The following is a 21,202-nucleotide window of genomic DNA, read 5'->3' as shown; positions in this document are numbered from 1 at the left end:
GTTGCATGCTGGGCCCTCGTGTTACACGAATATACTCAGCCAAATGACCAGCGGTCTTTCAAGCAGGTATTGACACAAGTCAAGCAACTATTGACACAATATTGCACAGTGGTTAAACTAAATTCCCTAAAATCTTACCAGGCTAAACTATAAATTGGAAGGGCAGTCCCAAGCTATGACTAAAGACTAGATATGATCTTTAACAGCAATCAATACATAGCAACAATCAATCAATCATGGCATTTGTAAAGCCCACTACTTACCTGTGAGGGTCTCAAGACGCTGGGGGAGGGAAATGCTGCTACTGCTCGAAAAGCCAGGTCTTGAGGAGTCTTCTGAAGATCAGCAGGTCTTGGGTCTGCCGTAGGTGGGTGGGTAGGGTGTTCCAGGTCTTGGCGGCAAGGTGGGAGAATGATTTGCCACCTGAGGTCGCTCTTCAGATGTGGGGGACTGTGGCGAGGGCGAGGTCAGCGGAGAGGAGCTGGCAGTGTAAAAGCTGAGTCGGCTGTTGAGGTACGCTGGTCCGGTGATGTGGAGTGCCTTGTGTGTGTGGGTGAGGAGCTTGAAGGTTATCTTCTTGTTGACAGGGAGCCAGTGCAGGTCTCTCAGGTGGGATGTGATGTGGCTGAGGCAAGGGATGTCGAGGACAAGGCGGGCAGAGGCTTTCTGGTTGCGTTGGAGCCGTTTCAGGAGTTTTGCCGAGGCTCCTGTGTAGAGTGCGTTTCCGTAGTCCAACCTGCTGCTGATGAGGGCTAGGGTGACCGTTCTTCTTGTTTCAGTGGGGACCCACTTGTAGACCTTGCAAAGCATGCAGAGGGTGTTGAAGCAGGAGGAAGAGGGCGTTGACCTGCTTGGTCATGGAGAGGGTGGAGTCAAGGATGACCCCCAGGTTGCGAGCGTGGCGGTGGCTGTTGGAGCTGTTCCCAATGTGGTTGGCCACCAGCAGTCGTTCCAGGCTGAAGGGTTGGATCTGAGGATGAGGACCTACGTCAGCTTCAGTCGGCTGTTCCTCATCTATTCCGCAACGGCCTTCATTCCTTCGTGGAGGTTGGTTTTGGCGGTCTGGGGGTCCTTGTTGATGGAGAGGATCAGCTGGGTGTCTTCGGCATTGGAGATGATGTTGAGGTCGTGCAGTCGGACGACGTGGGCGAGCGGTGTCATGTAGATGTTGAACAGAGTAGGAGAGAGGGATGAGCCCTGGGGTACGCCGCAGATGATCTCGGTGGCTTTGGAGCCGAAAGGGGGGGAGGCGGGCACTCTGTGTTCAACTGGAGAGGAAGGAGGTGGTCCAGTCCAGGGCCTTATCTTGGATCCCAGCATCGTGGAGGCATGTTCGTAGTGTGCGGTGGCAGACCGTGTCGAAGGTGGCTGACAGGTCCAGGAGGATGAGGGCCGTGGTTGCTGTCTCGAAGGATATGTTGATGGAATTCCGGAGGTGGGGTGCAATGGCGGTGCTAACTTTGTTGAAGATGTGGTGTAGGCATGGGTCTGACGGACATCTGGAGTGGACAGTGTTCATGATCTTGATAGTGTCGTCGTCGTTGATGTTGGTCTAGGAGAGAAGGCAAGTGGTGTGAATTGTAGTCGTGGGGGCGGCGGTCTCAGTGGTTGTTAGGGCGGTCATGGCGTTGAAGCTGTCGTGGATGTCAGCAATTTTGCGATGGAAGAAGGTGGTGAGCGATTCGTACAGGTTTTGCGAAGGTGGGATGTCGTTGGTGTTGGAGCTGGTATTGGAGAGTTCCTTCACGATGTTGAAGAGCTCTTTGCTGTTGTGTGCGTTGTTGTCTAGGCGGCTTTGAAGGAGGCCCTTTTGGCAGATCTGATGAGGTGATGGTGTCTGCGGGTGGCGTTCTTGTGGACTGCGTAGCTGTCTGGTGTTCGTTCACGGAACCACTTCTTCTCCAGCTTTCGGCAGGTTTGGAGGCTTCAGTGAATCAGCTGGCTTTCTTGCTGTTGTGACAGTTGGAGGATTTCTTGACCGGGGCGAGGCTGATGGCTCAGTCGTCGATCCACTGTCTGAGATTGTGGGCGGCGATATCGGCATCGGTGGGGTCGGAGGGTGGCCATTGGGCAAGGGTGGGGGTTAGCTGGTCTTCGGTGTCTTTGTTCCAGCAGCGGCGAGGCATCAGTTGGGTGCGGTGGTGCGTGGTGGGTTTCCGGAAGGTGAAGTGGATGCAGCGATGGTCGGTAAAGTGGAGTTCGGTGGTGTGGTTGAAGGAGACGTGGGGGCTTGTGGAGAAGATGGGGTCAAGCGTGTGGCCGGCGGAGTGAGTGGGTGTAGTGATGAGTTGTCTGAGTCCAAGGTTGGCTAGGTTGTCGATCAGGGTGGTAGAGTTGTTGTCGTTGTTCTCGAGGTAGAAGTTCACGTCCTCAAGGAGGATGTAGTCCATGGAGGCGAGCGGGTGTGAGCTGATGAAGTTGGCGATGGAGTCGCTGAACTGTGGTCGGGGTCCAGGGGGTCTGTAGATGAGGGTTCCTCTGAGGGTGGTGTTAGGGTCGGTGTGGATCTGGAAGTGTAGGTGTTTAGCGATGTTGAGGATGTTGTCGGTGCTGGTCGAGACTCTGAGGGTGTTCCTGTGGACGATGGCAATTCCTCCTCCTACTCCGTTGGTGCGGTCCCTGCGGGAGATTTTATAGCCTTCCGGGATGGCTATAGCGATGTCGGGTGCCGAGGAGGGGTTCAGCCAGGTCTCCGTCAGGAAGGTGACGTCTGGGGAGGTTGATTTGAGAAGGTCCCAGAGTACAACGGCGTGCTTGCGAGCGGAGCGAGTGTTGAGAAGAATTCATCTGAGGTAGTTGGGTTCTTTCCTGGTGGGTGGGTTGGCGGGTCTTGTACTGGTGAAGCTGCAGTTCTGGCGGGAAAAGGGTCCTTGGAGGCGCTTTGGGGTGGCCAGGCAGTATGTGAGTTCTTGTCCGGTGTTGAGTGCATGGATGGGGTTGGCGTCGTATCGGTGTTGGGACTCTCGGGGGCCAGGGGTTCTGGTGCTGGGCGCGGTCCAGACGTGGACTGGCGCAGAAGGGCTTGCCTTTGGCGCGCCAGTGGCATGCCCGCTGCACTCAGCCGCCATCAGAAGGAGAGGTGGGAGGGAGGAGCAACTGAGAGGTGGGAGCGGGTGAATGGGAGAGCAGGGGGGAGGGCCGCAGGGGACGCAGCGGCAGGAACTGGGAGAAGAACGGCAGGGATACCGAAAGGAAAAGGGACACAGTAATGGCACCGCTGGGAAGGTGGCACAAGGGCAAAAACACACAGTGAGCTGACAAAAAATACAATTTACAATGAAAATAAAAATACCAGAAACAGGGGCAAGAGCAGGGAGGGCCTTGAATCCCAGACAGCAGTAGCTGGGCTAAGGCAAGGGCACACAGCCGGTGCTGTGCGGTGTGGGGAGCGGCCTACCAAGGACAAAACACAGCAGTACTTATCTGTAATGAAGCGGCGAATAAAAGAGGATGATGACTCTGGAAATGCATATTGTCTGGACATTCTATTGCATTATGAGGTATTATTGTTCTTTAAAGGGCTGAATGTTAGGGCTGCAAAAAAAGGTTATTATATAATGGTAGCATCCGGTCTTGTAATGAAATCAGCCACCTTCTCATTGCCTTGTTCAACATCTCAATAGCAACAGCCACCTGCCTCAAAGACTGGAAACAGGCAAAAGTCAACCCCCTACTAAAGAAACCATTAGCAGATCCCAGTGAATTCCAGAACTGACAACCAATCTCCCTGCTTCCATTCCCGGCCAAAGTATTGGAAAAAGTCATCAACCAATAACTCTCCTCACAACTGGAACAGAACCCCCTACTCAATTCCTCTCAATCTGGATTCCGCAGCAACCACAACACCAACAGTCCTCATGGCAGCTACCGATGACATCCAAGACCTACACGACTGCGGAGAGACTGTGGCTCTGATCCTCATAGACCTCTTGGAAGCCTTTGATATGGCTCCCACCCCACACTCATCACAAGGCTGAACAACAGAGGCAACCAAGGAGCTGCTCTCAGACGGAGGCATCTCTCAGATAGATCGCCTCTCCTCACCAGAAGAATGCAAAAAGTCAATCTACCCTCACCTTCGAACCAAAGAAAATCATCTGCATTACAGACGTTGCCAACTGGATTAGGGACAACTGCCTGAAACTCAACGCAGACAAGACAGAGGTACTGCACTTCAGAAACAAAAGCGCTCCCTTGGACGCATCTTGGTGGCCCTCTTAACTCAGACCCCCACTGACCACGTCTACGAACCGACTACAGACAATACAGAACACAGCAGCCAGACTCGCCCTGGAACTCCCTAGACTAATTCACATCACCCGTATGTACGAGAGTAGGGTCTGCTTTCCTATGGTCACCCCACTTTTTGCTTTTTGGTTCACTGGTTTTCGGCTTAATGTGGCTGTGGGCCTGCTAATCAGACCCACAGCCTGCTGTTCCCTCTCTAAATTCACAACCATGTACTTTAGGTACATAACCAATTGGGTATTGGATCACCTTATCAGCCCCTGTACAGTGTACTATAGGTACCCAGGGCATAGGTGTATCCAAGGCCTACCAGTGGCAGCAGCATATCTTTTGCCACCCCTGGCTGGCTATCCAATCTGACACAACTGGCTGATCACTCAGCTTGGGCAAGGTGGTGTAATCACCCCTTGCTTAGATATAGTATACCTATATCTAAACCTATATCTGAACACATATACACCTATAAGTCACTCCGATGGCAGGCCTTAACAATCCTGGACGCAGAATGCTTCGTTTTATGTGTGATGGTGCTCTAGCATGAGCTGAGCCTGTCTGCAGCTTTCAGGACCAACTCCCTTAGCTGTTCTGGGATATTGCCATACCATATACTCTTAAGTGCATTATAATCCTCGCGGTTACTTGCTAACTTTGGTTTGGCTTTATCAAAACATGTTGTCTAAGGTGTCATACGCTTTGGAATACTACCCCCTCACCAGTTCTGGCGACGGGGGTAGCATTCCACCCTTCTAGGGGGAGAAGACATGTTACTTTGCTTAAACACGGTTAAATCTAACCAGAGCCTCAGCATCACAAAATGGATGCTGCTGCCACAGACACAAGTCTGGCCTCCTGCTGCTGACCGAAACTCCGGCAGAGGAGACCTGGACAAATGGTATCCTGTCACAGGGAGGTGTTACACCACCCCAGACAGGAGATAGTGGATTGGGGCAGGGAGGGCTGAAGGAAACTAGACACTGCCTGGGGCGCAAAGGCGTCCCATGCATAGTCCAGTTCAAACCGGTGATGGGGCACTCCAGGCCCAGCTCTGGCGCGAAACTGGACAAAGGGAAAGGGGTGTAAACACCCCCTTCCTGGGTCCCACCCATAGGAGGGACCTAGCAGGTGATCCAGCCCCTTGATTCGGAATAAAGGTAGGAGCTGTGCCAATGCAAACTAGATCATCCTGACTGAAACTTTGAAACAAAACTCTGGACCCTTCGACATCCTACTCAACGTAGAAGACTGAAGAATCTCCCTTGTGGTCAAGGAGTGGCCACCCTGTGCAAGCAGGCACCATCAGCGCATCGAGACTTCCTTTGCCGTTGCTCCCGCCGGAGCTCGACGACAGAGACCTGGACTCCCAGACTTCCAACAGCTCGATCCACAGTCCTAGCAAAGCTTAGACCCGTGGAGGCGACGTGAGACGTGGGACCGGCCATCTTGAAAAGTCAACAAAGTGCTTGCTGTGCAGCTTCCAAGGCTCCCTCGATGCTGTGCTTTGGGGTTTGAGAAGCCCCAGCCCCGAGCAGCCTGTGCTCCAAAGATCACCTCTCCACACTCTCCGAGTGCTGCTTGGGGCCCTTTTGCACTTTTCCCGCTTGACGCGTTGTCCGGTCGCTTGCCCGTTGGATAGTGGCCTCTGTGACAACGAACGATCAAAACTACACTGCTGGTCTGGTGTCTCCAATATGACCCCAGCTCCCCTGAAAAAGAGCCATCGATCTGACCTTCCCTGGCCGATCAAGAAGACATCTTCGAGTCCTGCGTGGGTTGCCTTTGCCAAGGCTTGGTGACTATGATTTGAGAACCTACACCGCCGACAGCAAGAGCCTTTGTGGGACAGCTCGTGCTCACCAGCTGGTTATCCTCGATCCTTTCTGGTCCACGTGGCAGCGGAGACAAACTACTCAACAGCACCTGATTGCAACCCAACATTGCCTGGTTCCGTCCTAGTTCCATCCTGGTCACTGGCTAGTGACCTAGACTCTGTCCCCTCTGCTTTGAGGTACTCTTCATCTTCGTCCACCCTTGTATCCAACCGGACTCTTCTCTCCTGGCCGCCTGCAGCATCTTTTCCTCCAGGCTCCATAGAACTTCACGACGAAACCCGACACACTTTGGCACCTATGCACCCGCTTCCTGTGGGTGAGGTAACAATATAACTACGGTGCTCCTATAGTGGTTTACACCTCTAGTGTCCTAGTTTTAAGTGGCTAAGTTCTAGTCCAGTCGGAAGTCTCCGAAACCTAACACTTTCTGATTTTTACGCACCATTGACTTTTATGGTAAACGCGGTTGCCTATAGACACTGCATCTGCATCCTGTGGGCCTTCTATGTCCTAACCGTCGTTAGTCCAGTGTAGGCCCAGCAATTCCCAAGGCCCTAGGCCTGTTCATTGTTCGTGACGTTGTACTTATACCACTTTCTTAATGTATGGTTTGAGTGGCCACCTGGCCTATCCATAATTGTGCAGCTTATTGAATGTTATACTGTGTTCTTTGTTTAACGCTTGTGCTTCTGTGCTCATAAAGAGTATAGGGGATTATTCTAGAAATAAATACATGTATTTTGTAATATATAACTTGTGTGGTGTCCTTTCATTTGGTATTTGAAGGGATTGCATATAGTAAAACAGCTGGCTTCACATGCCCTCTTGAGTTTAGCCTAAGACTACTTTTGTGCATGCTACCACTAGGATAGCTGGTCTATAAGGTTGACTTACAACCAATAACCATAAGGGTCGTTTGGACTGGTGCACGGTGCTCACTAGAATAGTGATAATCATATACCAGGCCAACTTCTCACACCCTACCTCAGGGGAATGAATGTGTCTCCCTGTACAGAAAAGCTCCTGGCCCACGCATACAAGGTCCTACATAACTGCGGACCGCCTACTTTAACCATCGACTGCACTTACATCAGCCCACCATACATCTCCGCTCCACTTCCGTCTCGAACCTTCACCCCCGCATCTGATGTAGCAGATGCAGAGGTCGTTCCTTCTACCTAGCAACAAAAACATTGAATAAGCTACCCCTTTATCTCCGTACATCCCCATCCCAGAGTTCTGAAAGTCCCGGAAGACCTAGATGTTTGGCTAATCAACTGGACCCTGCCATCGCCTGTAAACCTTCACGTGTGACAGGAAGTGCTATACAAATCTACTGATTGATTGATGAGGAGAGGCAGAATTGAGTGAATGCCTGTTGTTCATGGCAACACATTTGAAGGGAATCTATGTCTAGCTAATTTGAGGAACATAGAAGTAGAGCTTTTTGTGCACCCTGTATGAATGTTGGTTGTTTGTATTCCTTAGTATAATCAGAGAAAGAGAGTTCTTAGATATGAAACTTACCAAAAATACATTTTCTATGTGTGGTATCTAATTCTCAAGATTTTCATATTCTGCTATTGTTCCAAAGTATGGCCATTTTTTGATTACTATACTTATTAGAATGATCTCTGGAATCGTGAAACTGGCTCAGCTAGTCCAAGGCAGTAGAATGATCACACTAAGTATTCTTATTTGCCTGTGTTCCAGGTTCAATGAAGGTCTGGAAGCCAGCAGTTGCAATTGGCTTTTTTGGCCTTCCTATCGGGGTGTTAATAGATGTATTCTCCACATGCTCAGTAGTAAAAGCTCCTAATTGCCTGTTCTTCTTGTCATATCCACTCACATACATGGTAGTCAATTAATGGGTTTTGTTCTGAGCAGATGGTATTAACTAATCATAACACACTTTGCAGTGGGCAATAGTGGATAATACCTTACAATCAGCTCTAGATGAGAACTCTCAGGACACTCTTCATCATTAGTGAACACATGCATATGGGCAGTGAGATCAGAGTGCAATTACAAAAAAGAATAAGGATGTATCAGTGTAGTACCAATAAATAGCACAGACTGCATAGGCAGGCTGATGTTTAGTAAAACATCACTTGCACATGTAACAATAATCCTCACCTTTCTCTGCAAAGTTATGTAACTTTCATTAATCTTATAAGTTTACGTTTGTTGTTTTGAATTAGTATATTTTACTAGGATCCATCTCTTTCCATTGGATATGAACTTGTCCACTCGCTTAAATCCTAACAAGGTGAACATGCATCCTTGCTGTTATTTCTCTTTAAACATATTTGCGTGTATTATTTGTCTGCCAGAAAAATACTTCGTACAGTCTATTTATACTCATGGAATGTCTATAGGCATTATTGCTTTAAATAGATGACTGTTTACAATGTGTATTTCTCAAGACAGCGTAGTTTTGCAATACTACCATATACACATAGCCAAAATGTATGAGGAAGATTGTATGTGAATCACTGCTGTTTCTTTGTTTTTTGATTCCAACATTACCAGCTGAACTAGCCATTCAATCTTAAATATAAAAGACACCAGGATCTTCTGGATAAATTATAAATTTCATGCAAACCTTTGAAACTGTTTATCTCACCACCACCTGAAAGCAAGCTTTCTCTTAATGAAGTAGACCCAGACTGATGGCTTGTACAAACTTCAACTGTGCAAAAGTAAATAAGACTTTCCCCGGCTTTGTAAATGCATATTTAATTGCAGCACCCATCTTTTAATGTCATTCACAAGTAGAAGTATGGTGTCCTTTACATATATTTTAAAAAGAAGTGTAGGAGAATTATGATGCCTTTTATGATACAAGATTTGGAATACAACGTTTTCAGAAATATCTGCAGTTAATTCCATGCCCTCTGCCATCCAAACTCTTTTTAAATGTAAATTGATACTTGTATAGCGCCCTACTCACTTGCAAGGGTCTCAAGGCACTTGTTTGAATACCGCTTTGGAACCCATCCTGGCTTGTCCCTGTGAGGCGTCCACTCCTGGGCACCCCCAAGGTGGAGGCCAGGCATCCTTAGCATTGTGGAGATTAAGCAAGCTATTGCCCAGAGTCGTAGAGTGGGACTCCATTATTGGAATAGGCACCGAGGCTAGAATTATCAGGTCCATGGAATTTTGAGCCCAAGACCCTCCAAGGCAGGGAATTGAACCCTGGTCCCGGGATAGACCTCTGCATCAGGGTCTGCTGTTCTAATCATTGAGCCACACTTCTCCACTCTTAATCACTCTTACCATGATCTACTGACTTCATTTTAATCTTTGTACTCCTTAATGATAAGACCAGGACATGGTATTGACAGACCAGAAATGTGTCACAGACTAGATTGGTAGGAAGGTCGAGAATCAAGATTTCATTGTTGAAGCTTAGCACCCAAAGCTGCCATAATAAATGGAACTACTCTGCCAGAGTAACTTTTATTGCATGATATCTATTCCTTGGTACATAGGAAGCCTCCTCCAGCTCTGCTGACTTAGGCCCAGTCACTCAAGGAGCTTGTGGAATCCTGCAAGCTTCATAAGCTGTCACTGGCCTACCAAGGTCTTAGAGGAATGCTAGAGACATTTTAGGGAAAAAAAACACATGCACACACCATGCAGTGTGTATCTAGTCTGTAGACGTTTGAAAACTCTTACATTATCATATTCAGAAGACTTTAGTAACTATTTGAACTTCACAAATTCTGAAAACACATGCAGGTGCAAGAGAACACCTGACATGGGATTCAGTGAGCTTCTGTAGCTCACTACCTCTGACATTCCCCAGACGCAATGTCGACTCATCAAAATCTGCAAAACTAAAATCGTTTATGTGAGCTTCATTATTTTTCAGGGAAGTTTTCAAAAAATGTCTTTTGAACAGAAGGATACACAACTCAAAAGAAAGGGCCATACTGAGTGAATATTTGGCTAGCCGCTGCACCCGCATGTACCAAGGCATAAATAAATATATTTCAAAATATTTCTATATATAAATGTATAAGCAGGAAGGAGTGGAACATATATATATATGTGTATGTGTGTGTGTGTGTGTATAACTTGATGATATACACATACTATATATATATATATATTCAAGCATGTTTTTGTTATAAAATGGTAGGAAAATATTAATAATTTGATATCCTCAAATACAAAGTAGTGGGCTGAGAAGGAACGTGAGCCTCATTAGTGGAGGCTGGAGTTGGCCTTAATCTTTGCTGAAGTCATTTTTGGATTCTTTACAGGTTCCTCTATGCCTTTCTAGACACTACATGGGACAGAGGAGTTTTACATCCATTTTGAGCATCCCACATCATATTGCTGGAAGAGTATGGGTAAGTGAAACATTATTTTAATGGAGGAATAGGAGCCAGGTATTTGGGTGTTTCAGTTGCCCTCCATGCATGTTCTCTAACATTGGATCCACTATAAATGTTATTTCACAGACCCTGCTCCAAATCTATAACTAACTTGACCTTCTAAACAAAGCTGTCCCTAGCATTTCTCACCAAACAATAATACCTCTAAACCTTAGTCTATCTTCACTTGTTGCGCTGTCATTAAGCCCACTTCACTATTCCACTATGCCACTTTTCTGGCAAATTCTTTCCCCCTTTCCTCTTCTTTCCCCCTATGTCTGGGTTAGACGTCACTCTTCTTTTAGCTTCCCCATTTCATTCGCTGGCACTTCCTCCCTCACCTACCCACCCTACAAATATTTTTTGGCTCGCTAGTTTTAACCACATCCATATTTCTACATTTACATGCTTTTCATGCAATTTATGAGATTGCATCAGGTAGATTAACGCACCTTCTTAAACGTGGGTGCTGCTAAACACTTTGATAAGGGTTTTTCATTAAGGGAATGGTGTTGTGTGGATAATGGAAGTGGGCTTTGGAGTACGTTTTGCCTCATGCCATTTTTTACCACTTTAACAGCCACGTTGGCCCACCACAGAGGCAATGATGAGGCAGAACAACAGCTTAATACTTTACACTGGCGAAAGGGTAAGTGACAAATGATTTCAAAGGCACCATATTTTATAGTATTTTCTTTGTCCCAGTACATTTTATCTAGTTGGCTTCTAGCAATGGTGGATGGTCTACCAAGCCAATCTCATCCCTTGCACTCTGCCCCCGTCCAAAGCAAAACCGTTCAATCTCTTCTTTACAGCATCCTAATCTTATTGGCCTCTGGGATTTGAAATGACTGTTTCTTTAAGTTTACCAATTTCAAATCAACGCTGTTTTTGCAAGGATTACTAAAGGCCACCAATTACTTCTTTACATATATGAATATTTACAATGCACAAATTGCAAGGCAGTCTATCTCTCATCCTTTCTTTCACTCCTCCAAACTACCCCACACTCCCTTCAGATCCCTTTTCTGCACCTACACAGAGTAAACATAGTTTTCAAATCACAACCACTTTTCAAGGTTATTGGCTAGATCTGCAGACCGTGTATATCCACATCACCATTTACAAGTGCCGAAGACCTCATCTGACAGTTGGCTCTCTTAAATACGTTACAAACAGACTCCAAGTCGTACAGAATGCAGCTGCATGGCTGCTGTTGAATATACCCAGACATAAATCAGCCAGATTCTCCTTGAGGGAGCTTTATTGGCTCCCGGTCCAAGCCAGGATCAAATTTAAGTCCATAAGCTTGGCTCACAGAGCCATGTATGTGAGAGGCCCCACCCAGATACAAAAGTTGGTCTCACATATTCTCCCCTTCGCCACCTCAGGTCAGGCTCTAACTTTCTGATGAATCCCACCAGCTTCAAGCGAGCCAGGTTGGGTGGAAGGTTTTTTGCCCACCTGGTACCTGTGGAACAGTATGGATCCGACTTATTTAAAACAAAGCGTCCTTTAAAAAAAGACTTAAAACATGGCTTTTCCCCTAAACTCATGTGCAAACAACTGCCTGTACTGTCTCACCTCAGCGCTGGGATCCCCAAGGGTAGCCATGCCCTTTACAAATCCCCTAAACCTAAACGACTGTTCACAATCCATTACAAAATAAAAGTACTCCCTTTTTATTTTTTTGTAAATAGTGACAGCACTTTTGACATAACAGGGACACCATATTTTCCAGTCCAGTGGGGAGTGGCAATCCAATTTCTGACAAAAACTCATTGTTTGGTGTTTGCAGAGCATTTGCCCTCCCTCCCTTCTTCGTATATATGACGTCACCAGAACTCCTCTATAGCCTAGTGGACCATATTACAGGTTACCTTTTATGTATATTTTACATACTTACTTTGGGGTAATAAACTTGAAAAAATTGATTTCAAACAGACAAATGTTATTGGCAATAGTAAGTAAAATATTGGACCATACCGTTTAGTTGCCTGCAGTGAAATAAAAAGTAATGCTTGATTATGCTGAATATAGAATTTTAGAAAACACATTCTTCTTATACGAATAAGGGATTGTCCAAGCTGTGTTCTCAAAGGGTCAGCTAGCAATGATATTTATTGTATTTAGAATATTTACCTTTTTCACCTCTCCTCTTAACTTTTTTTGTCCTGTACAGATCTGTACACAGGTTGGCATGGTGGAAATTATCTTGCCAAATTTGTTGTAGGGTCCAAGGTCATGATGGAATCTGAAAAAGGTTTTTCAATGGAGCATTGCCTAAACTGCTCCATTTTGTAACTACATAATTGTGACTGCATTGTGTGCTATACATGTGTGTGCGTGTATATGAACATATATAATTATGTTTATATAGTGGAGAAGTGTGGCTCACTGGTTAAAGCAGCAGACTCTGAAGCAGAGATCAGGCCCGGGACCAGGGTTCAAGTCCCGACGCGGTAGTGTCTTGGGCTCAATGTCCGTGGACTCGATAATTCTTGCCTCGGCACCTACTCTAATCATGGGTCCCACGCTGCAACTCTGGGCAATAGCTTGCTTCATCTCCACAATGGCCCCTACAACACTGGGATGCCTGGCTTCACCTTGGGAGTGCCCAGGAGGGGCATCTCACAGGGAGAGCCAGGAAGGATTCCACAGCGTTATACAGCGCCGGGACGCCCCGTTGGGGCTGCTGTGCGCTTTACAAAATACACTACATTTACATATATACATATATATACATATATGCGCAAACAGAAGTCTTTCACCACAGAACCACCAGGCAGGCAGCAACGAGGAAAAACCATGCAAGTCCCAGTCTTCTTTCGGCAAGTTTATTTAAAAAGGCAAGTTCACCAAATTTGACGCATTTCGGGCGTCCGCCCTTGGTCACAGATCGTCAGGCAAATGAAAGAACATCCCTTTTAAAGGGTTCATTGCACGAATTTAATTAGTGATTTTTTTCTTTTTGCAACACCATGTGATTAGAAACTGAAAACTGAGGACACACTACATATAGCTAACATAGATAGTCTGTTTTCTGAATCACAATTTGATATATATATATATATATATATATATATACAGGTCCACAAACGTAGTAAAACTACGTGAATGCACTCCCCTTGGAAGATCACCTATTAAGATATATATGTGACAACACTGGCTTATTTTGGCCATATAGTTTGAATATTTGGTGCTTCTGAATCATATACTTATGTTTTTGAACTATGTGACTAATGGGTGTACTCCATTCTAAGATGGCCACCGCATTTACAAGCTTTGAGTCCTTTGTTTATGTTTATGTTGTATTCACCAGGTGAAACTTTATTTAAATGTTGTTCATTGGATGTGTAAACTACCCGTGATCAAGGCGAGTTTCCTCGCTGAAACGCGTTGGGTTTTTGTTTCCATGAGCTGTCACGATGCTGCACTTTGAATAAACAAGAATTTATGGAAAAGCGCACTCTGCTAATCATTTCCTAATTCCGGATCTTCCAAGGGGAGTGCATTCACGTAGTTTTACTACGTTTGTGGACCTGTATATAACAAAGGGGGACCTTTGCCCCTTTATGCACCGCTGTCACGGTGTCCCGGCGTTACAAAGGAGGTGGATTTTAATATATATATATATATATATATATATATATATATATATATATCGAATAGCGGGAGGTATAATTACAATATTTACATTTTGTTGCCCAAATTTGTGTTAACATTCCACTGTGAGTTGCCATGTTACATATTTTGTAAATTTTATATCAGACAATTATTGTCAGTGTGCATTGAAAATGGCACATGATATCCGCATAAATGCGCTTATATAGTAGATTGCAAAAAAAGACACAGTGTTACTGGTGGTCATTTGTCATGAAAAAGTGCAATGCGCGTAGATAAAGTTCAATACATATGTATACACACACATATATAGATAGAGATTGAGATAAATATTTGAGATACATTTGGATATATCTTGAGCGAGCGAGTGATAGGCTGTAGTTTTCTCCAGACATTTGTGGATATTCAAACAACAAGAAAGTATAAAAGCTGCCTTTTCTAGACAAATCACATTACAGGTAAAAACAATTCAGTTTTCTAACGTCCTGTGATTATCTTTCCACCTATCTGAGAGTTGGGTCTGCAGTCTGATCTGAGAGGAGAGGGGTTGTAATAATGTTTAGTGCAGTCAGCTTCTGAAGTCTTTTTGCATAATGCCTTTTTTTGGTATGTTTCGCAGCTACCCATTTGGCCTGCCACGGGTGTAATGGGACATGGGAGCACCCAAATGGTTACGCTCCTTCATCATACTGCTGGAAGAGAAATGGTAGGTGATAAGGGATGCTAGTAAGTGAGTTGGAACCTTGTATTGAATGTTTCCCTTGTCTTCCCATGCTAACAATGACGAAATGACCTCTAGTATAGTTATTCAGCATGATACCAAAGATTCACCTATTCCTTCTCTTTCTAATAATGTCTTGACCAAAAGTCACTCATTGCTATTCATGCTCACTTATCTTAGGGCGAGAAAGCAAAAGCCGCACAATTGATGGACGGAGTGCAGAGCAAATCAAAACATTCATCCCCAGGGTTAAATCCATCATTCTTTTGCTCACCATGACACCCCAGTTTAGACCTGGCCATATGCAAATCAGTCTTGACCATGTGCCTCAGGGGAACAGTCCAGCCCGAACTGCCAAGCCAGGTCCTCCCTAGACCGGAAACAAGCATCCTAGGACCGGTTTCGGGGTTTCCCCCTCTTCAGCCAGGCTAGCTTGATTCCAGTGGCACAGTGAGCCCAGGACGCACATTTGGGCATACCTGGCGCACTTAGGACGAGAAAGCAAAAGACACACAATTGATGGACGGAATGCAGAACAAATCAAAACATTCAGCCCCAGTCAATAGAACTGGGTTAAATCCATCATTCTTTTGCTCACCATGCCACCCCAGTTTAGACCTGGCCATATGCAAATCAGTCTTGACCCTGTGCCTAATGGGAACAGTTCAACCCGAACTGCCAAGCCAGGTCCTCCCTGGACCAGAAACAAGCATCCTCGGACTGGTTTCGGGGTTTTACCCCTCTTCAGCCAGGATAGCTTGATTCCAGGGGCACAGTGAGCCCAGGACACACGTGTGGGCATACCTGGGGCAAAAAGGACGAGAAAGCAAAAGACACACAATTGATAGATGGAATGCAGAACAAATCAAAACATTCACCTCCAGTCAAGAGATCTGGACAAATCCATCATTCTTTTGCTCACCATGCCACCCCAGTTTATATCTGACCATATGCAAATCAGTCTTGACCCTGTGCCTCATGGGAACAGTCCAGCCAAAACTGCCAAGCCAGGTCCTCCCTGGACCGGAAACAAGCATCCTAGGACAGGTTTAGGGATTTCACCCCTCTTCAGCCAGGGTAGCTTGATTCCAGTGGCATAGTGAGCCCAGGACTCACGTCCGGGCATACCTGGCGCACTTAGGGTGAGAAAGTAAAAGACACACAATTGATGGACGGAATGCAGAACAAATCAAAACATTCCCCCAGTCAAGAGATCTGGGTTAAATCTATCATTCTTTTGTTCACTATGCTACCCCAGTTTAGACCTGGCCACTTGCAAATTAGTCTTGACCCTGTGCCTGAAATGGCATCGTAAGTACAAAAACGATGGATTTAGGCCCAGATCTCTGTACGGGGGTGAATGTATGACATTGTTCTGCGTTCTGTCCATCAATTGTTCTTTTTGCATTTGTCCCCCCAAGTGGGACAGGTATGCTCAGAGGCCTGTGCTCTACATAACACTGCAGTCAAGCTATCCTGGGTAATGAGGGATGAAATCCCGAAACCGGTCGTAGGTTGCTTGTTTCCAGTCCAGTGAGGACGTAGCCTGTCAGTTCGGGCTGGACTGTTCCCATTGAGCACAGGGTCAGGACTGATTTGCATATGGCTGGGTCCAAACTGGAATTGGCATGGTGAGCAAAAAAACAATGAATTTTGGCCCAGATGTCTGTACTGGCGTGAATGTGAGACATTGTTCTGCATTCTTTCAATCAATTGTTATTTTTGCATTTGTCACCCCGAGTGGGACGGGTATGCTCAGACATGAGTCCCGTGCTCTCCATGCCACTGGAGTCAAGCTATCCTGGCTGAAAGCCCAAAACTGATCATAGGATGCTTGTTTCCAGTCCAGGGAGGACCTGAGCTGGCAATTCGGGCTGGACTGTTCCCATTGGGCACAAGGTCATGACTGATTTGCATATGGCTGGGTCCAAACAGGAATGGCATGGTGAGCAAACAAACAATGGATTCAGGCCCAGATCTCTGTACTGGGGTGAATGTATGACATTGTTCTGCATTCTGTCCATCAATTGTTCCTTTTGCACTAATCTTGGAGCACATTTTTCAAACAACATTTTTGCAGTTACCTTGCGGTACTTTCTACCTGAAACATAACATTTGGCTTGATTGCTTGATTTTTCAACTAAGTCGATATTTTCATATCACCTGCAGCAGTACCCCACCCAATAGAAATTTGTGTTAAATACGATAAGCTTCTAAGAATTCTGTTTGGCCTTATACTTTATGTTGGCCGTTTTAAACGTATCTGTCCCTAGTGACACCACATATAAGGGAACAAATGGAATGCCATGTTTGTCCTGGTAATATCCATACCCTCTAGGATACTCTTACCACATGGCAATTCCTGGAAAGTCCTAGTCCTACCTTTAACAACTACATAATAGACATCATAACAAATATAAAATAGAAATATTTAAGAACATACTAAAGAACATGTTTAGCCAATCCCTCTTAGTCACATTCTAGTTTTATTTTCTATATCAGACCCATCAGACCATGGCACTTCTCAATACGTCAAGAATATCCAGCATTCTCTAAGATTATCGTTATGCTAGAGATTTGCACCATCACGGATGCCCAAGAATTTCCAAGATGTATTGTCCCAGGGCTGTTATATTACTAGGGGGTAGACCACTACAAGTTGCAAAAAAATATTGCCATTAAGGTAGGGCCAGTATTTTACCATGGGTGGGCAATGTGAATCCTCTAATGAAAGTAACAGGTAGCCAAGAATCATCAACACCAGTGCCTCCGACACTTTGAAATTTTTCCCCATGCTATACATACTAGCTGTAGGAACACTTTTTTAACCAATTGATGTTCAGGGAGCATGTTTCTCTCATCGCACTAAAAAGAGCCCCCAAAAAAGGCAAATGTAAATAAGCAGGATTAATTTGCACACAAAAAAATGCATACACAAGCATGCACACTCACACACATGCACACATTAAAGTATCAATCACTCAATCAATCATAGCATTTGTTTAGCGCACTACTCACCCGGAGGGTCTCAAGGCGCTTGGGGGAAGGGGGGTCTATTTTTGCTGGAACAGCCAGGTCTTGAGTTGTCTCCTGAAGGCGAGATGGTCCTGGGTCAGCTGGAGGTGGGTGAGGAGGGAGTTCCATGTCTTGGCCGCCAGGTAGGAGAAGGATTTTCCTCCGGCGGTGGCTCTTCGGATGCGTGGTACGGCGGCAAGGGCGAGGCTTGTCGAGCGTAGCTGGCGGGTGGGCGTGTAGAAGGTCAAGCGGTCGTTGAGGTACTTGGGGCCCAGGTTGTGGTGGGACTTGTGTGCGTCGGTGAGGAGTCTGAACGTGATTCTCTTGCTGACTGGGAGCCAGTGCAGGTCCCTCAGGTGTCCGGAGATGTGGCTGCGTCGGGGGATGTCCAGGATGAGTCGGGCGGAGGTGTTCTGGATGCGTTGGAGTCTTTTCTGTAGCTTGGTTGTGGTTCCGGCAAAGAGGGTGTTTCCGTAGTCCAGTCGGCTTGTGACGAGTGCCTGGGTGACCGTCTTCCTGGTTTCGGTCGGGATCCATCGGAAGATCTTACGGAGCGTGCGTAGGGTGTTGAAGCATGATGAGGAGACGGCGTTGACTTGTCTGGTCATCGAGAGGGAGGAGTCCAGGATGAAGCCCAGGTTGCGTGCGTGGTCTGTTGGCTTGGGTGCGCTCTCTAGGGCCGGGGGCCACCAGGTGTCGTCCCAGGCGAAGGGTGATGGTCTCACGATGAGGACTTCCGTCTTGTCTGAGTTCAGTTTCAGGCGGCTGTTCTTCATCCACTCGGCGACGTCTTTCATCCCTTCGTGTAGGCTAGTTCTGGTGTTGGCGGGGTCACTGGTGAGGGAGAGGATCAGTTGGGTGTTGTCAGCGTAGGAGATGATGTTGAGGTTGTGGTGGCATGCGATGGCTGCAAGAGGTCTCATGTAGACGTTGAAGAGGGTGGGGCTGAGTGATGATCCTTGCGGTACGCCACAGATGACTTTGGTGGCCTCGGATCGAAACGGGGGGAGGCGGACTCTTTGTGTTCCTCTGGCGAGGAACGAGATGATCCATTCTAGAGCCTTCTCTTGGACTCCTGTGTTGCTCACGCGTTGGACTAGGGTGCGGTGGCAGACCGTGTAGAACGCTGCGGAGAGATCCAGGAGGATGAGGGCCGCTGTTTCCCCGTTGTCGAGCAGAGTTCGGATGTCGTCGGTGGCAGCGATGAGGGCGGTCTCGGTGCTGTGGTTGGCTCGGAAACCGGACTGCGAAGGGTCAAGAGATCCGTTCGTCTCGAGGAAGGTGGCAAGCTGGCTGTTGACGGTCTTCTCAATGACTTTGGCAGGAAAAGGGAGGAGCGAGATGGGGCGAAAGTTCTTGAGGTCGGTGGGGTCCGCTGTTGGTTTCTTCAGTAGGGCGCTGAGCTCGGCATGCTTCCAGCTCTCCGGGAAGGTGGCGGTGTCGAAGGAGATGTTGATGATGTCCCGCAGTTGCGGTGCGATGATGGCGTCGGCCTTGTTGAGGATGTGGTGGGGGCAGGGGTCGGTCGGAGATCCGGAGTGGATGGTGTTCATCGTGCGGGCTGTGTGTTCGGTGGTCACCGTGGTCCAGGTGGGGAGGGTGGCAGTGGGGGGCGTTGGTTCGACGGTAGGGTGCGTGGATGGTGCGCCGAAGCTGTTGTGGATGTCGGCGATCTTGCGGTGGAAGAACGAGGCGAGAGAGTCGCAGAGGTCTTGAGAAGGAGTGATGTTGTTGTTGCCTGTGCTGGGGTTGGAGAACTCCTTGACGATGCTGAAGAGTTCCTTGCTGTCGTGGGCGTTGTTGTCTAGTCGTTCCTTCAGTGTTTTCTTCTTGGTAGTGCGGATGAGCTGGTGGTGCTTGCGGGTGGCTTGTTTGAGGGTGGTCATGTTGTCTGTGGTCTGGTTGAGGAGCCAGGCTTTCTTGAGGGTGCAGAAGTTCTTCTTTGAGTCCTTGAGTTAGTCGGTGAACCAGGTGGCTTTCTTGCTTCTGGGTCTGCTGGAAGGGTTCTTCAGTGGTGCGAGGTCGTCTGCGCAGTTGGTCAGCCACTGTTTGAAAAGTTGCAGGCTGCTTCGTTGGGGTCCGTTGTGCTTGCGGGCACGTTCTGGTTGAGGGAGGTGGTGAGCTGCTCGGCAGTGATCTTGCTCCAGCTCCTGTGAGGAACCTGTTGCGGGTGGTGGTGGATCGTTGTTCTTCTGAAGCTGAAGTGGACGCAGCTGTGGTCGGTCCAGTGAAGTCCGGTAGAGTGGCTGAAGGTGATGTGCTTGCTGCTTCGAAGACGGGATCAAGCATGTGGCCTGTGTAGTGAGTGGGGGATGTTGACCAGTTGCATACCATTAACACTGTAGTAGACAGGAGTACATAAACTCCCCTCCCCCCGGAGCACCCCAGACCGAGGATAAATGTGGGAAAAAGAACTAAAGGGGCAGGGCAGAGACAACACGAGACAACCGCCCAAAGGACCCAAAATGTTTTCACCCAGAGCCATAATTAATTAATAAATAACCCTTATGAAACCTTCATGAAATCAAATCTAAGTGTCAGCTGACCCTGCAGACCTAAAGCAGAGAGAAAGAAAAAAAGAAAAAAGGGAAGTTGTACCCAAGAAACTAAGTAAACCACTCTGCAACAACCTACAAGGAAAAAGAATCAAGAAGAAAAAGACAAAACAGAATCATCCAGATCCATTAGTCTCCTGATTTTCTCCCGCCGACTTGGTCAAGAGCTCCTCAACCTCAGGCTGTTCAAAACATGAATACATATGCTCCTTATATTGGATGCACCGGATTGGATTGCTGGCCCCAGTAATGAAACCGAAGCTCCAAGCTTTTGAAGTGCCGGGATATGCTCTCTTAGCTGCCAACGCCGAACTACAGTCTTATGAGAGAATTCTGATCGAACAAAAAAAGTCCACTCTAGCCTCTTTCACTGGTGACCTTGGAGGAGCAGCCCTGTTTATGTCCTAGCATGGGAGGAAGTTACCCACATATATCAGGATGGACCGTGAATACCGATGGATGTGAGAATGGATAGCGACGGGTTCTCTGAATCATGCTCTTCCATGTCCCAGCCCCACAGTGTAAGAAAGGCTTCCCTAATAACCAAACAATATAGTGTCTAGTATTGTTCCTCTGACCCCTTGGGGATCCCCAATATCCTGAGGTTATTCCTGCGAGACCTATTTTCCAAATATTAGACCCTTGATGAGAGAATGGTCATGAGATCTGGGTCTTGACAAGACAGTTTGAAGGCTTTCCTGAACCTTCTCAACTTGCATAAGTTGTGAGTTTGGGGTGTCCATATTTGTTGAGAGCTTCATTTAATCCTAGGGTTATATTAGATCACAATTCTTTATCAAAGTAATGAGCTGTTGCCTTTCTGGG

At 46.9% G+C, this 21,202-nt stretch overlaps 1 protein-coding gene across 1 annotated transcript in view; it reads left to right on the top strand.

The window, feature by feature from the left end:
- The window catches only part of LOC147708652 (uncharacterized), a 334,370-nt gene that overhangs the window by 222,264 nt on the left and 90,904 nt on the right, over positions 1-21,202 (top strand). The window contains exons 15-17 of the mRNA XM_086925378.1: positions 10,349-10,438; positions 11,043-11,111; positions 14,706-14,792. Coding sequence (XP_086781504.1) covers positions 10,349-10,438; positions 11,043-11,111; positions 14,706-14,792 — 246 coding nt within the window. The remainder of the gene's footprint in view (positions 1-10,348; positions 10,439-11,042; positions 11,112-14,705; positions 14,793-21,202) is intronic.

The sequence above is a fragment of the Lissotriton vulgaris genome, chromosome 6 (genome assembly GCF_964263255.1).
Source record: "Lissotriton vulgaris chromosome 6, aLisVul1.2, whole genome shotgun sequence".
NCBI classification, from domain to species: Eukaryota; Metazoa; Chordata; class Amphibia; order Caudata; family Salamandridae; genus Lissotriton; species Lissotriton vulgaris.
This window is presented reverse-complemented; position numbering and strand designations above follow the sequence as displayed.